General features: G+C 47.6%; 2 protein-coding genes and 1 long non-coding RNA gene across 4 annotated transcripts; 2 read left to right on the top strand and 1 right to left on the bottom strand.

The window, feature by feature from the left end:
• The first annotated feature begins 1,270 nt into the window (after positions 1–1,270).
• On the top strand, positions 1,271–3,633 carry LOC112346162 (BTB/POZ domain-containing protein At5g48130-like). The gene is made up of 4 exons (XM_024674427.1): positions 1,271–1,442; positions 1,489–1,558; positions 1,621–2,751; positions 2,811–3,633. The coding sequence occupies exons 1-4, from the start codon at positions 1,324–1,326 to the stop codon at positions 3,576–3,578; spliced, it is 2,088 nt and encodes a 695-aa protein (XP_024530195.1). The 5' UTR covers positions 1,271–1,323; the 3' UTR covers positions 3,579–3,633.
• Positions 3,634–3,812: 179 nt separating this feature from the next.
• On the top strand, positions 3,813–10,927 carry LOC9659750 (protein CHROMATIN REMODELING 5). 2 transcript variants are annotated; one of them, XM_024674175.1, is made up of 31 exons: positions 3,813–4,092; positions 4,290–4,640; positions 4,707–4,768; positions 4,823–5,242; positions 5,289–5,522; positions 5,570–5,653; positions 5,703–5,762; positions 5,817–5,917; positions 5,968–6,019; positions 6,075–6,138; positions 6,191–6,284; positions 6,341–6,428; positions 6,476–6,610; positions 6,657–6,839; positions 6,891–6,958; positions 7,009–7,090; positions 7,145–7,269; positions 7,319–7,382; positions 7,435–7,647; positions 7,692–7,934; positions 7,984–8,094; positions 8,144–8,233; positions 8,287–8,466; positions 8,521–8,601; positions 8,654–8,881; positions 8,928–9,080; positions 9,131–9,305; positions 9,356–9,537; positions 9,584–9,964; positions 10,023–10,116; positions 10,168–10,927. In XM_024674175.1, the coding sequence occupies exons 2-31, from the start codon at positions 4,328–4,330 to the stop codon at positions 10,518–10,520; spliced, it is 4,713 nt and encodes a 1,570-aa protein (XP_024529943.1). In that variant the 5' UTR covers positions 3,813–4,092; positions 4,290–4,327; the 3' UTR covers positions 10,521–10,927. The 2 variants fall into 2 exon arrangements, with proteins under 2 accessions (XP_024529943.1, XP_024529944.1); XM_024674176.1 differs by having other exon boundaries at positions 6,075–6,132.
• A 1,144-nt stretch (positions 10,928–12,071) lies between these two features.
• On the bottom strand, positions 12,072–12,995 carry LOC112346087. Its single transcript, XR_002992282.1, has 3 exons — positions 12,725–12,995; positions 12,354–12,670; positions 12,072–12,288 (listed from the first exon to the last, which is right to left on the bottom strand). It is a non-coding gene; the product is annotated as an uncharacterized LOC112346087 (long non-coding RNA).
• Between the last annotated feature and the right edge of the window lie 292 nt (positions 12,996–13,287).

Below are 13,287 nucleotides of genomic sequence, written 5' to 3' on the forward strand. Positions count from 1 at the left end.
CAAATGTTTTTCCGCCATCCAAGCCAGGTCTGTTTTGTACATTTTAATTCCAAATATCTCAACTCTCTCGCAGCAAAATACTGCAGCTCTTGGAAATCTTTACCGAGCTTGAGGAGAAGAACTTGACGTTAATGCAAGAGTGTCAAGACAGTGAAAATGCTCTTGAAGATCTCAGAACCAAACTTCGGGAGACTAGAGCAACGAATGACAACAAGCTTGGGAACCTACGCCTCCAACTTCAAGTACATCTTTTCTTTTTATCGCGTTTCTCTGAGTAACTTCAAAGTCAATGACACCGCCAGAGCTTGAGAGTGTCACTGAGGGGTCAAGAAGAGTCACAAAGCAGGCTGCAAAACAAGACGCTTCTGAATATGGTCGACCGCAAGTATGAAATAACGTCCGAAGACATTATGGCCAAGGTAGCAGAGGTCTATGCGAGATCCGGATTCGAAATTGACCCTTCGCTGGGTGTGATACAAATGCTGACGAACATTGAGGTTCGTTTTTACTTCCGTCCTTTCCCTTGTCGTCCTGACCGCGTAGTAAATATGTTCCAGTCGAGGCTTGAAGAGAATGTGATCGCGCTGGAAGGGATTCCTCAAGACTTCATAGAACAAACGGAGAAGAGCCGGGAGAAGGAAAGGCGACTTAAAGTTCGTGCCGAGAGGCTGGAGAAAGTGAGGGAGGAGCAAGAAAGACGAGCAATGAGGAGCTTAGAACGAGCACAGGTGAAACTTCTCTGTGTTTTTTCGGAAGAAGCTAACAGTGATACTGCCAGGCTCCTGTTCACAAGAGAATTGGAAAGCCAGTGATGTTTCGATCATTTCTCAAGAAGAAAAAGAAGGAGAAAGTCGAGGATGTGAGCAAAAGTGGAGACGAAAAGGACTTGCTGGACTTCCTGGCTCGAGCATACTGATAAGTTCTTGGTTTTCTCCGCGAGGTACTTGCCGTAAGGTAAGGCATGTTTTAAATTCTCTAGCCAGTCGTTGTAGAATATAACATGCTCGTGAATTCATTCAAGTTTTTATTTTTTTCTTTTGTACAGATTCCATGGAATCGTGATTCGTGAGTGTAAGTAAGCCAAAAGAAAACGGCCCAAAACATTGAAATCGCCATGCCAATCACCGGAGCATTCAATTTCCCACCATCTTTCTTTCTCACTCCTTTCGTTCCTTTTCTATTTTCCCAGCTAGCTAACCATCGCCACCATTAACTCTTGCCAATCAATGGCGACCATCGTCTCGTTGTCCTGAGCAAGAAGAGAGGTATTGTCCGTCCGGAGAAGAAAGCGAGAGTGGTCGAATTTTGGTTTCTCATCCTCTCATGGAGACCATTCACGAAGCTTGCGAGGAATCGTCTTCCCAGGCTGGAGATGAAGATAATCTTCCGAGCGTCGACTTTGGTGCACGTAGATCGGCAATGGAGAACAGCTCTTGCAGCAGGTGGAGAGGTTTCTACGTTTGATCTATCCTGACGATGTCTTTCCAGGTGCAAAGCTTTGGGATCTCTCCAGTTCTTCAAGGTCTATGCTGGTCACAGCCATCTCGCGTTCCACAAGGTCGGTTTGTTTTCTTCCTGGCGACGGAACAAAAATGAAAAAGCTTGGTTGTTTGTGAGCAGTGTTTATTGGCTTCGAAGAGTGGATACCTGTCGAGGGTCTTGAAGAATTCTTCTCGGTTCAAGCTGCCCATGGATTTTCCAGGAGGAATGGAAGTGTTTGAGGCGGTGGTAGGCTTGTGTGAGAGCAACACTGGCAGCAGGACCAATGCCGCCACCAAAAATCCGCTTTTGGAACCGTCCAACGTTGTCATCCTCCACTGCGCGGCCGAGTACCTGGAAATGAACAGCGGAGCAGGAAGCCTGTGTGAGACAACGAGCTTTCACCTCAACCAGGCACTCACAAGTTGGTCGGACTCCATCCAAGTTCTCTCGAGTTGCTACTCCGGACAGCCCGAGTTGCTACAGCTCGCCGAGGAGCTCTTCATCGTCCAAAGATGCGTCGAGTCGCTGGCTTCGATGGTTTGCAGCGAGTTTGAGCAGAGCTGGATCATGGGCAGCAGCAGAGTCACAGCCAGATCGAAGCTCTGGATCAAGGACTTGATGCGGATGCCTTTCAGGATCTTCAGCCGGATCATCGTGAGTTGCACGAAGCAGGGACTCTCTCCCAAGAACACGAGCCAGCTGGTGGTCAAGTACGCAGAAAAATGGCTCTTTTCTGAGAGCTGCTGCTCCGACTTTGACGAGAACGACGAGCAGCGATCCCTGACCGACGAGCTCCTCCAGGAGATGCTCGATTGCATCGCCCACCTCCTCCCATTCGAGAGAGGCGCGGTGCCAATCAGCTTCCTCTTCGCGCTGCTCAGATACTCGGTCGCGATCGATGCCCCGCGCGACTGCCGCGTCCAGATCGAGAGCCGGATCGCCTGTCAGCTGGACCTGGCCACCATCGAGGATCTTCTCATGCCTTTCAAATCCGCCCGCCAGGCCCCGACGCTGCTGTGCGAGCTCGACAGCATGAAGCACATCGTCGCGCTCTTCATGGCCCAGTGCCGGGCAGTGGATTCGAGCACCGGACTGGCCAACTGGGAGCCCATTGCCAACGTGGCTAGGGTGTGGGACGAGTACCTGACGGAGATTGGATATTCTGGCAGCATCACGCCGACGAAGTTCGCGGAGCTCATTGATGCCGTGCCCGGATTCGTCCGCGTGTCCCACGACCAGCTCTACAAGGCCATCCACGTCTTCCTCAAGGTACTACCGAGAGCCGTTGGATCCCCGTGCTAATCTCGTGACTATTCCGTGTGTGGTAGGCGCATCCCACGGCTTCCCAGTCGGAACGCTCGGCGATTTGTCGGCCGTTGGATTGCCAGAAGCTCTCCCAAGAGGTTTGCATCCATGCCGTCCAGAACGAGCTCATGCCGCTGAGGACGATCGTCCAAGCCATGTTTGTCCAGCAGCACCACACGAGAAGAGAGATGGATCATCAATTCACGCGAGGCCCGACGCGATCCACCAAGAACAAAGGCGTCGATCATCTCGATCTCTACGAGTATCATCAAGCGGAAGGGGGATGCGAGGAAATCCTGCCGTTCCTCGCGAGCTTGAAGCGCGAGAGAGACGATCACGACTTGAAAGCCAATCTGGAGGTGACAAATTCGAAGCTCGAGAGCCTGGAGCAGCAGCTCTTGATGATCCGGAGAGCCCTGGAAGAATCGAGCCACATTCCAGCGGCGGCAGCGGCGGAAAGATCAAGTAGCGGCGGCGTTGGGCGAAAGATCTCCAAGGCGATCCACAAAGTAGGCCTCTTGAGCGGCCTCTGCAAGGGGAATCCCCAGATGATCGTGGCGATGAATCCCGCGGAGCGATGCTTTCCCAATCGCAGTATCATCCACCCCGAGGACTATCACCTGCTTGGCGGAGAATCCATCGCGCAAGCTCCTCCCCGGCGATCTACATCGTCCCGCGACGACGCCGCCACAGCAGCAGCATCAAATCCCCTCGCCAAGAACGCACAATCCACAGCAAGGCGGCATTCCCATTCCCATTCCTCCCAATCTTCACGGTACTCCACGTCCTGACCAGGAGAAGCCCTAAAAACAGCATGGTTAAAACCCTCATAAATAACTGCCTTGATCCCAGCCGTCCATCGCCGCATCGACGGTGGGGGATCCACCGGGAGAAAATAACGAGCCGGTGGACCCGAATCCGACGGTGCCGCGCGCGCCACGTCACTGGAAGACGGCCGACGGAGACGGCGAAAGGCGCCGGCGGCAGCACAAACATTCCCCTATTAGGGCCCTTCTATTGGGGTTGATTTTTATCGTGGAGAAGGCAAGGGCGCCTTAGGTCATCCTCGCTTTCGTGGGCAATCTAGGGCACGTATTCCCACCAGTTATTAGGGTTTCGGATCCAGCGATAGCTCGGATTGGGGAACCGGGTTCCCATCCAGCAAAAGGCGCAAATTTCGATTTCGAAAATATTTCATCCTCTCCGTCTCGGATTCCCTCACGGCCGCGATCGATCGGCGCCTCCACAGCTGAAATTCTCGCCGCGATGCCGAGGTAGCGATTCGGCAGCTGGAAATCGCATCAGGTGAGGGGGTTCCTCCCGATTCTCTCCCTCCCGGCTGCCTGAGTTGGGGTTTAGGACTCTGGAGAGGCCTTCTTGCAGCATTTGTGTGGCTGGAAATCCATTTAGGCATTCTTTGCTTGACGAATATTTGGCGAGCTCCTCGATTCACTACACTATCAGCTTCAGGGCTCTTAAGAGTTTTTTTTCCTTCGATCCAGGTGGTGTGGGAGCATTTAATCGCCGCTGATACCTCCCTATGATGTCAGAGTATGAAGAGGCCGACGAATCCAATGAGAATGAGGATAGTTTTGTAGGACAACAAGAGCATTTCTCCAGTAGGCCGAGGAAATCTAGGTACGAGCCTTCAGACGGCGACGACGCGAGCCAATCTGATCATGGAGATCCAGAGTACAAAGAGGATTCGGGTGATGAGAATTACGAAGATGGTGGATACGAGAATGGAGCTGCTTCGTTTAGGTATTCTACTGTAGAGTCCCGGGATTTTCAGCTCGAGCCCGAGGAGTCTGAAGAATATGTGATGGAGGAAGAGGAAGAAGACGATAATGGAGGTACTTCAGCTTCAAACTTTTTTTCCCTTCTTCCTAACTTCTCTCTCTTTTTTATCTACGTGATAGGTGACGACCCTCAAGACGCTGATTTTGATCCTGTGTCACCAGAGAACAATTTCTCGCAACAGGTACTTTTCATTCCGCTCTTGGAAGCGCTTGAGCTTTTGTCGGCTGCGTCTTAGGAAGAGGACGATGACGACGACTACAACGCAAGTGCTGAGGAGCAGGAAGAAGCCGCCAGCACTGGAGGTTTTGACGTATCCAGTGACGAGGAGCTTGTTCGGCCTGCGAATCCCAGAAAGCGGCCTGCGATCAAGATTGCGCAACCTCGATTCGGGTCAAATAACCAGAAACGGCATAGAATTGTGCAGAAGAAAGACTATCCGTCGGATGAAGAAGACTCTTCTGACGGTGAAGACCAGCGTAATCATCGTAAGGTTGTTGTTGCAAGCTCCATCAGACCTGTTGTCATCGCCCCAAGTCAACGAGCACCAGCAGACTTTTCCTCCAGGGAAACGAGAAGCAGAAGATCGATTCCTAGGAAATCTTACGTGGAGGAGGAAAGCGAAGAGGATGAAGAAGATCAAAAAGCAAAGAAAAAGGTATGTTGAACGTATGATTCAGCTCGTCGCTAACGTTTATATGCAGGTATCCCCGGATGAGATTGAAGAAGAAGACAGTGACAAAATAGAAAGGGTAGTGTGGCACCAGCCCAAGGGTATCGCGGAAGCAGAAATGTTAGAAGGCAGGAAAGCAGAACCGTTCATCCTCGATACAGATCCTCATGCTGATTTAGATTGGGAAGAACAAGAGTTTTACATCAAATGGAAGGGACAATCCTACCTTCATTGTCAATGGCAAGGTCTTGCTGATCTCCACCAGGTACTATGCTCTCTTACTTCGAACATCATATTAAAAGGCGTTTGCAGCTAAGTGGATACAAGAAGGTCGTTAACTACATGAAAAAAGTTGAAGAAGATCGGCAGAAGAGAAGAAACTTGAGTGGAGAAGAGGTTCTGATTCTGCCTGTTGGTGTGATCGTGTCCTAATACTTGCTGGCAGGCCGAGGTGCATGATTTGAGCAAGGAGATGGAATTGGATCTCTTGAAGCAGTATACCCAGGTGTTTGTTACTACTATCCCTGTGTATGATATTTTAACTGACTTTGGGATACAGGTTGAAAGAGTGTTCGCCGAGAGAATCGGCACTGTTGATGGAGAAGAATTTCAAGAATACCTTGTTAAGTGGAAAGGTCTCTCCTACGCAGAATCAACCTGGTATTCTTTTCTTGTTCTTTTTGTTCTATTCTCTTAACGACTTGCGCCAGGGAAAAGGACATTGATCTCGCATTTGCTCAAGATTTTATCGACGAGTATAAGGTACATGACAAAGCTGGTTACCGTACCGTGTTTTTAATCAATTTTTTTCCATCAGGAGAGAGAAAGTGCATCTAATTTTCAGGGAAAATCTGTCGATTTTCAACGGAAGAGAGGCAAATGTACTATCTTAGAAGTATTAACATCAGTAACAGTTGCCTTCTTTTCTTTCAGTGATCTTAAGAAAGCTTGAGGAGCAGCCAGAGTGGTTGAAAGGTGGAAAACTACGTGATTACCAGCTAGAAGGTTTAAACTTTCTAGTGAATGGGTATGTCTTCTTTCTAGATTAACAAATGAACTTCTGTTACCGAACTTATGTTGCAGTTGGCGTATGAATACAAATGTTATTCTTGCCGATGAAATGGGTCTAGGAAAGACCGTACAGTCGTTATCGATGCTGGGATACCTGCAGGTACTTGATTATTTTTGCTGAACTTCATAAATTTTCGTTTCTTTCAGTATAACCTGGAAATCTTAGGACCTTTTTTAGTGGTCGTACCTCTTTCCACAATCGCTAACTGGGCCAAAGAGTTTCGAAAATGGTTGCCCAACATGAATGTGCTGGTGTATGTTGGCAATGTGGCCAGTCGTGAGGTAAGAGTTTTCTGTTGATGGATTTTAGCTAAGTATTTTTATGTAGATGTGTCAAAAATACGAGTTCTTCACTGCATCGGGACGAGCTAAATTCAACACTTTGATCACGACGTACGAACTTGTATTGAAGGATAAAGACGTCCTATCTCAGTTCAAGTGGGACTTTCTGATGGTGGATGAAGCTCATCGTTTGAAAAACAACGAGGCAGCGTTGTATACTGAGCTCATGGTATGCTGTGTTGGGAAGCTCGTTTTGGTTATTAACATGCTTTTCAAGCAGAAATTTAGTGCAAAGAACAAAGTTCTTGTGACTGGAACGCCTTTACAAAATAATGTCGAGGAGCTCTGGTATGTCCTGTTTAAAGCTCATGGAAGTTCTTACTCTCGTTTATGACTAGGGCGCTTTTACATTTTCTTGATCCTATAAAATTTAGAAACAAAGACGATTATAAAAATCTGGTGTCATTTAACGAAGCTGAGGTCGGTTTCTGCCACCAATTTCCCACTTCATAGCTAATTGGTGGGATGTTTCAGCTAGCGAGGCTGCATGCCGAGTTGCGGCCACATTTGTTGAGAAGGGTGATAAAGGACGTGGAGAAATCTTTGCCTCCTAAAATCGAGCGTATTCTTAGAGTGGAGATGTCTCCACTTCAAAAACAGTATGGGGTTCAAATAAGTGTCCACGTAGTAATCCTCGTTCGTTTTCAGGTATTACAAATGGATTTTGGAGCGTAATTTCAGTGATCTGAACAAAGGCGTTCGTGGGAATCAGGTATTTTTTTGCGTCCTTTTTCTTTTCGCATTTTTGAACTCCTACCTTGCAGGTGTCTCTCCTGAACATAGTTGTGGAATTAAAGAAGTGCTGCAACCATCCCTTTCTTTTTGAGAGTGCGGATCATGGTTACGGAGCAAATGCAACTATGACCGACAATAGTAGAGTGCAAAGGGTTGTTCTCAGCAGCGGCAAGCTGGTTTTACTCGATAAGCTTCTTGTCCGTTTGAAGGAAACGGGCCACAGGGTTCTGATTTTCTCTCAGGTATTTTAGTCTTGCATTCACAGTTTTCTTAGCACATGTTACAGATGGTGAAAATGCTGGATATTTTAGCGGACTATTTACGTCTGAGAGGCTTTCAATTTCAAAGGCTGGATGGCAGCACAAAGCACCACTTACGTCAGCAGGCTATGGAACACTTCAATGCCCCTGGAAGTGAAGATTTTTGTTTCCTACTTTCAACAAGAGCGGGGGGCCTTGGAATCAATCTTGCTACTGCAGACACTGTGATTATCTTTGATTCTGATTGGAATCCACAGAATGACCTTCAAGTAAGTTTTCTTTTTGAAAATTCACAAGTTTATTCCACGTTCTATGTAGGCAATGAGTCGGGCTCATCGTATTGGGCAAGAGTTTGTCGTCAACATTTATCGCTTCGTGACATGTAGAAGTGTCGAGGAAGACATTTTGGAACGCGCAAAAAAGAAAATGGTATGTGTGTTTTTTTATTTGTCGTGTATTTCTCACTGTTCGCTTTCAGGTTCTTGATCATCTAGTCATACAGAAGCTGAATGCGCAAGGACGGCTGGAAATGAAGGAGACCAAGAAAGCTACAACGATGTTTGACAAGGTGTGTTCCATGTCTCCGATGAGCCTTCTATTGATCTGGATCTGGAACTGCAGAACGAGCTTGCAGCAATTCTTAAGTTTGGGGCGGAAGAGCTCTTCAAGGAAGAAAAGAAGAGCGAAGAGGAGGCCAAGAGCAAGCTGGAAAACATGGACATTGATGAAATACTTGAGAGAGCAGAGAAAGTGAGCGGCGATACCGAGCAACCGGGTGGCGAGCTTCTTGGTGCTTTCAAGGTATTGGCGTGGTTTGAAATGTCCACTCCACTGAGTAGCCTGTACTATTTTCAGGTAGCAAATTTCAGTCAGGGAGAAGATGATGCAGCATTCTGGAGCCGTCTGATTCCCGCTGAGACTGCAAAGGAAGCTCCAGTAAGTAAAAAAATTTAATTGTGATTTAATATTTTTCTTGCGGCTTTGGTAGGATTTGGGACCTCGTGCAGCAAGAAAAATACGAACTTACGCCGAAGATCTTCCCGCTGATAGGTACAGCAAGAGAAGAAAGAACGCTGAAGAAGTTGGCCGTAAGCGGTCTACAAGGCTGTCAAGAGCCCCGGAACCTCCTCCACGCGTGGATGGTGCTTCAGCCCATGTTTACGAGTGGGAGGGTACTACTATTTCAAAAAGGGACGCGAACGCGTTTGTTAAAGGCGTAAGTAAGCTTTTGAAGTTGCTTGTGCACTCATCCTGGTTTTCAGGTTAAAAAATTTGGTGACAAGAGCCGGATAGATATGATTGTTGTTAACACGGGATCAGCTATTGAAAATGCGTCTGAAGATTCTCAACTGGATCTCATGGACGCTCTTTTGGATGGTTGCACCGAAGCTGTGGACAACAGCCATAACCCGAAGGTGACATACTTTGTCCTTCTGTTTTCAATGCTTCTAATTGGCTTGTGCAGGCTGCTATTTTGGATTTTTTTGGAGTTACAGTTAAAGCTCAGGAGGTTCTTACTCGAGTCAAGGAGCTTACTTTACTTGGAAAACGCATCAGGCGATACCAAGACCCTGTTTCTCAGTTTCGTTTGCGTTCGCATTCCAAAAATCCATCTTCAATGTGGTCGAGATGGTCTCAAGGTAAGGTTATACGTTATATTTTCCTCTGTTCGTCACCCTGTATTTTTCAGTCGACGACGCCAGGCTTTTACTTGGGGTTTACTACCATGGCTATGGAAATTGGGAGAAAATTCGAACGGATGAGAGGCTTTTACTAGGTAAGAAGATGGCTCCAGGCGGTGCGACGGCGGGAGAAACTTCTCTACCAAGAGCAACCCATCTGGATGCTCGGGTTAATACACTTCTACGAAAGGTTGTTATCATTCCATTTTGAACTTTCTACTCACATTATTTTTCAGGAGACGGAACTTGACAAGGGATCCAATGGCGAGACCTCGAAGAGCCGGTCGAAGCGTAATCAAGAAAGCTCCAGTAAACTGCGACAGGGCAAGGACCGGGCCAGCAACAGCAGCCGGCCTTCGGGGACACGAAAGTCGGCAAGGAATATCAACAGAGAGAACGCTGCCATAGCGGCTGCTGCGAGAGAGGAAGCAGAAGACAAGGAAGAAGGGGAGATCTCAGATGATGAAAGCACGCAGCGGCGACCAAAGGGTGTCACCGACGAGAAGGAAAGGGACCAAAGATGGCATAACTGGTGCGAGGGTGTCATGAAAGGCGAGGTGAGGACGCTCAAACGTCTCCAGAATTTGAAGTCCGCTCACTCCGAGTCCAACGAGAAGGTTCTCGCTTGCAGTTTTCATCTTCTCGACTTATTACTCACGTAATCTTTGGTTTCAGGTGGTAGTAAGAGTGAAGAAGTACCTACAAAAGCTCGGTCAGAAGATTGACAGCATCTTGGACGACAACAAGGGGGAGAAATGCAATCCTCAAAGTAAGCCTTTTCATTCAAAGACGCGGTCATATATATGCTTTTGTTTTGTAGAAATGGCCATGAGGTTGTGGAACTACGTCGCGAGGTTTTCAGACCTCTCCGGTCCCGATCTCTCCGACTTGTACCACAAGCTCAAACGTCAGCCGGAAGCAGCCGCGCCCTCCGCCGCGAGCGTCGAGAACAACAACGAAAACAACGGTACGTCGAGGGAGAAACACGAGCCTCTTACGTACAAGAGGCGGCACGGGCGGAAGGACAACGCAGAGTCGTCCAAGAGGCGGAGGAAAGGAGGGGACGAGGAGGAAACAGGTGCTAGGAACAGCTCGGCGGACAAGGCACACTACTTCTACGGCAAAGGGACTTCTCGCAAGGACCATCTTGATCGAGCAGGGGAAGAGGATTAGCTTTGGGAGATTCTTACAACGGGGCGAGCAGCACAGAGAGAAAGAAGATCGCGCGGAATAACAAAACCAGAGATGGCCACACACACACACATAAGAAAAAAGAAATTTTTTGGGGATGCAAAAAGAGTCGCTTCGATCGAACGAGATGGTGATGACGATTTGCCGTGGTGGCCGAGAGAATTGTACAGGAGGGGGGATTGTCCATACAGGAGGAGAAAATGGAATGGAATTCCACACACGCAAAAGCTTGTATTTCTTGACAATCCTCGTCGACAAAAGTCCTATTTTTTGTTCTTGTTCTTGTCAAGCCAGGCGTTGATCTCTTCCTCGGTTGGAGAGAGCGTCTTGTTCTTGGTGGTACGCTGAAAAAACACGAAGAACTTGAGATATCTTCGTTCCATTTTTTATCTTCTTTTTTATCAGAGATCGGGAGTTTTTTTTTTCCTTGTGTACATCGAACTTAGCTTTTGAAGCGTCCAGGGAAATAGGCCAGCTCGGCTTTCCTACTACTTTGAGATGGCCATAATCACAGATCAAAGTTCGCAGAAAAAGAAAGAAGCCTTCTCTCATCCTGGTCTTTTCTTTTTGTATTTTACTTTTCTAGATGGCAACTTGAGAAACTTAAACGTGACCTTCACAACAAATGATGCTGTTGCTGCCGGTATGAGGTATCTTTCTCAAGACCTTTTCCTCCGAAGTCTTGCGTTGCTAATCCCTCTGTCCCGATGCTTAGGGAGAACACAAACTAATAATCTCCAAGGATGTGAAGGTTCCCCTATATCGACTTCATAATCCTAACGGGAAGTATGGAACTTTTCCTTTCAGTTAACTTGATTTTGCAGTCTCTCTATAAACTCTGGCCAGAATCCGTTTGTTTTAGACGTGGAGGTAAGGTGAAGTGTGAGCCGCAGGTGAGACGACCATTTTGATCTGGTTCTTTTTTCGTAAACATTCCAGCATTTTGGGTGCATACTTGCTACTTTACAGACACCAAAGGTGAGATTTCCATTTCATGCAATCGTGTTCTAAGGCTGCGAGGATAATCACGCCACTTCGACAAGTGGCTTGTTAGATTCAAGGCCAACAAGCCTGATTAAGCAGTACGACAATGTTACTCTTCCCTATCACCCCAAGGTGGTGGTGCTGTTTCCAATGGATTATTATACGCACAGCTTTGCTGAGGTATAAACGTAAAGGACATCGAAGAGGACATATCCCCAACAGATCCCGGGCTTTGGAATCTGGAGGCCCAATGAGATGCTGACGTCGCTGGGAAGTTTTAGGCATTATCCCTCTGGAATCAAGCCCGGGGTTTCTGCTGTGATGAAGCGTAGCATATTAAAATGCCCGGTCACTGGGGCATGTAGTGTAGGATTCCCTCTGGTGCATGAGGCTGCGGTATTTGGGCTGATCCCCCACAGCCAAGAGCCCGAGGCCTCCATTTTCTTAAAACTAAAACTAAGAAGCAGCTTTTGGTTTTCTGTTTCTGAGGATATTAGCACAATAGGAACATGAAAACTAGTTCTATCAGTGCTAGTATTGAATGACAAATGAGAAGAAATTTGTATACTGGATTTTTCATTGGTATAGTTGCAGCGATCATCTCCTTTGCAGTCATGGGCGTTTCAACGTACTGAATCAGCAATAGTTCGCTTATGATCCTGCAAAAGAAAGAAAAAAGGATGAACTCCAAACCCAGGGATACAGAAAGTTTGCTCATATGCCTTCGCTCTGTAGTTCCACAAGCGACCTTGTGAACCCAGTCCACCTTTCATCATTGAAGAAGAAAACAAACTTAGAAGGAAGTCGAGAGAAAGAAAAGAATGTACTTACCCTTGGATGCCGAGTAGATCGGATACAAAAGGACAAGAAAGAGTCCGCCAGTCGAAGCGAGATTCAAGATGGCTACTCCAGGACTGTCTTGGGACCTCATAGCTTGGATCTGTTCAAGTGTTTTAAAGGTATCAGCGGAAATTACTGCTTGGCTTGTGCATTTGATGGCTGCCATGAGGTTCACCCTACCCTCAAGACCTTACACCATTTGTCATCGCTCACGAAGTCCCTCTCCTCGACGATCCCTGCACAGTTGACGCACACATCCAGTCTCAAGAACGTCTCCTTGTGCTCCTTGAATGCCTTTGCGACTTGCTCTACAGGAGGAAAATATCTAACTGGGAAAAGGAATGCTGAAGTATCTCTCTCACCTGGATCGCAGACATCAGACTCAACAAAGATGGCAAACGTAGGATTCGGATTCGTCGGCTCTCTTACCAAGCTCAGGGTTCACAGCCCATTCTTACATACAATTGTGATGTTTCCACCGCGCCTCGCAAGGTCCAGCGCCCTCCCTGGAAAAGACAGTTCGATCGAGTGAAATTGAGCTGATGACGCTTATTCTCTCCGCTTTTTTTCTCTTTGCTGTGTGTGCCAACAGAAGAGACACAGCAATGCCAGATCCAGCACCAGTGATGCCGATGCAAGAGCCACCTCTAACCTTCATCTTCTGCTCCTCCAAGAATGCATTATAGATGAGTTACAATTTTTGCCAGCCTGCTCAAAAAAAATTTAGTACGAAGGAGTGATGTGTTCGAATCCGTGCCCCAACATGCTTGGGAAAATAAAAGGGAGTGATCAGTTTGTTTTATTTAAGGGTCCCTCTTCTTCGGGTGGGTTCGAACCCGGGATCGGCTCTACAAGACTATCCCTCGGCCCCTGGGCTGGCCAGTCTTCCCAGGGTTGATCACTTGAAAAATATTGCGCCCCTCCT

Source organism: Selaginella moellendorffii, unplaced genomic scaffold (genome assembly GCF_000143415.4).
Source record: "Selaginella moellendorffii unplaced genomic scaffold, v1.0 SELMOscaffold_12, whole genome shotgun sequence".
NCBI classification, from domain to species: Eukaryota; Viridiplantae; Streptophyta; class Lycopodiopsida; order Selaginellales; family Selaginellaceae; genus Selaginella; species Selaginella moellendorffii.

Coding starts and splice junctions, on each gene's coding strand:
- LOC112346162 (XM_024674427.1), top strand. CDS start 1,324: ATGGAGACCATTCACGAAGCTTGCGAGGAATCGTCTTCCCAGGCTGGA. Junction 1,443..1,488: donor GAGAACAGCTCTTGCAGCAG/GTGGAGAGGTTT, acceptor ATGTCTTTCCAG/GTGCAAAGCTTTGGGATCTC. Junction 1,559..1,620: donor GCCATCTCGCGTTCCACAAG/GTCGGTTTGTTT, acceptor GTTTGTGAGCAG/TGTTTATTGGCTTCGAAGAG.
- LOC9659750 (XM_024674175.1), top strand. CDS start 4,328: ATGATGTCAGAGTATGAAGAGGCCGACGAATCCAATGAGAATGAGGAT. Junction 7,935..7,983: donor ATCCACAGAATGACCTTCAA/GTAAGTTTTCTT, acceptor CGTTCTATGTAG/GCAATGAGTCGGGCTCATCG. Junction 9,538..9,583: donor TTAATACACTTCTACGAAAG/GTTGTTATCATT, acceptor ATTATTTTTCAG/GAGACGGAACTTGACAAGGG.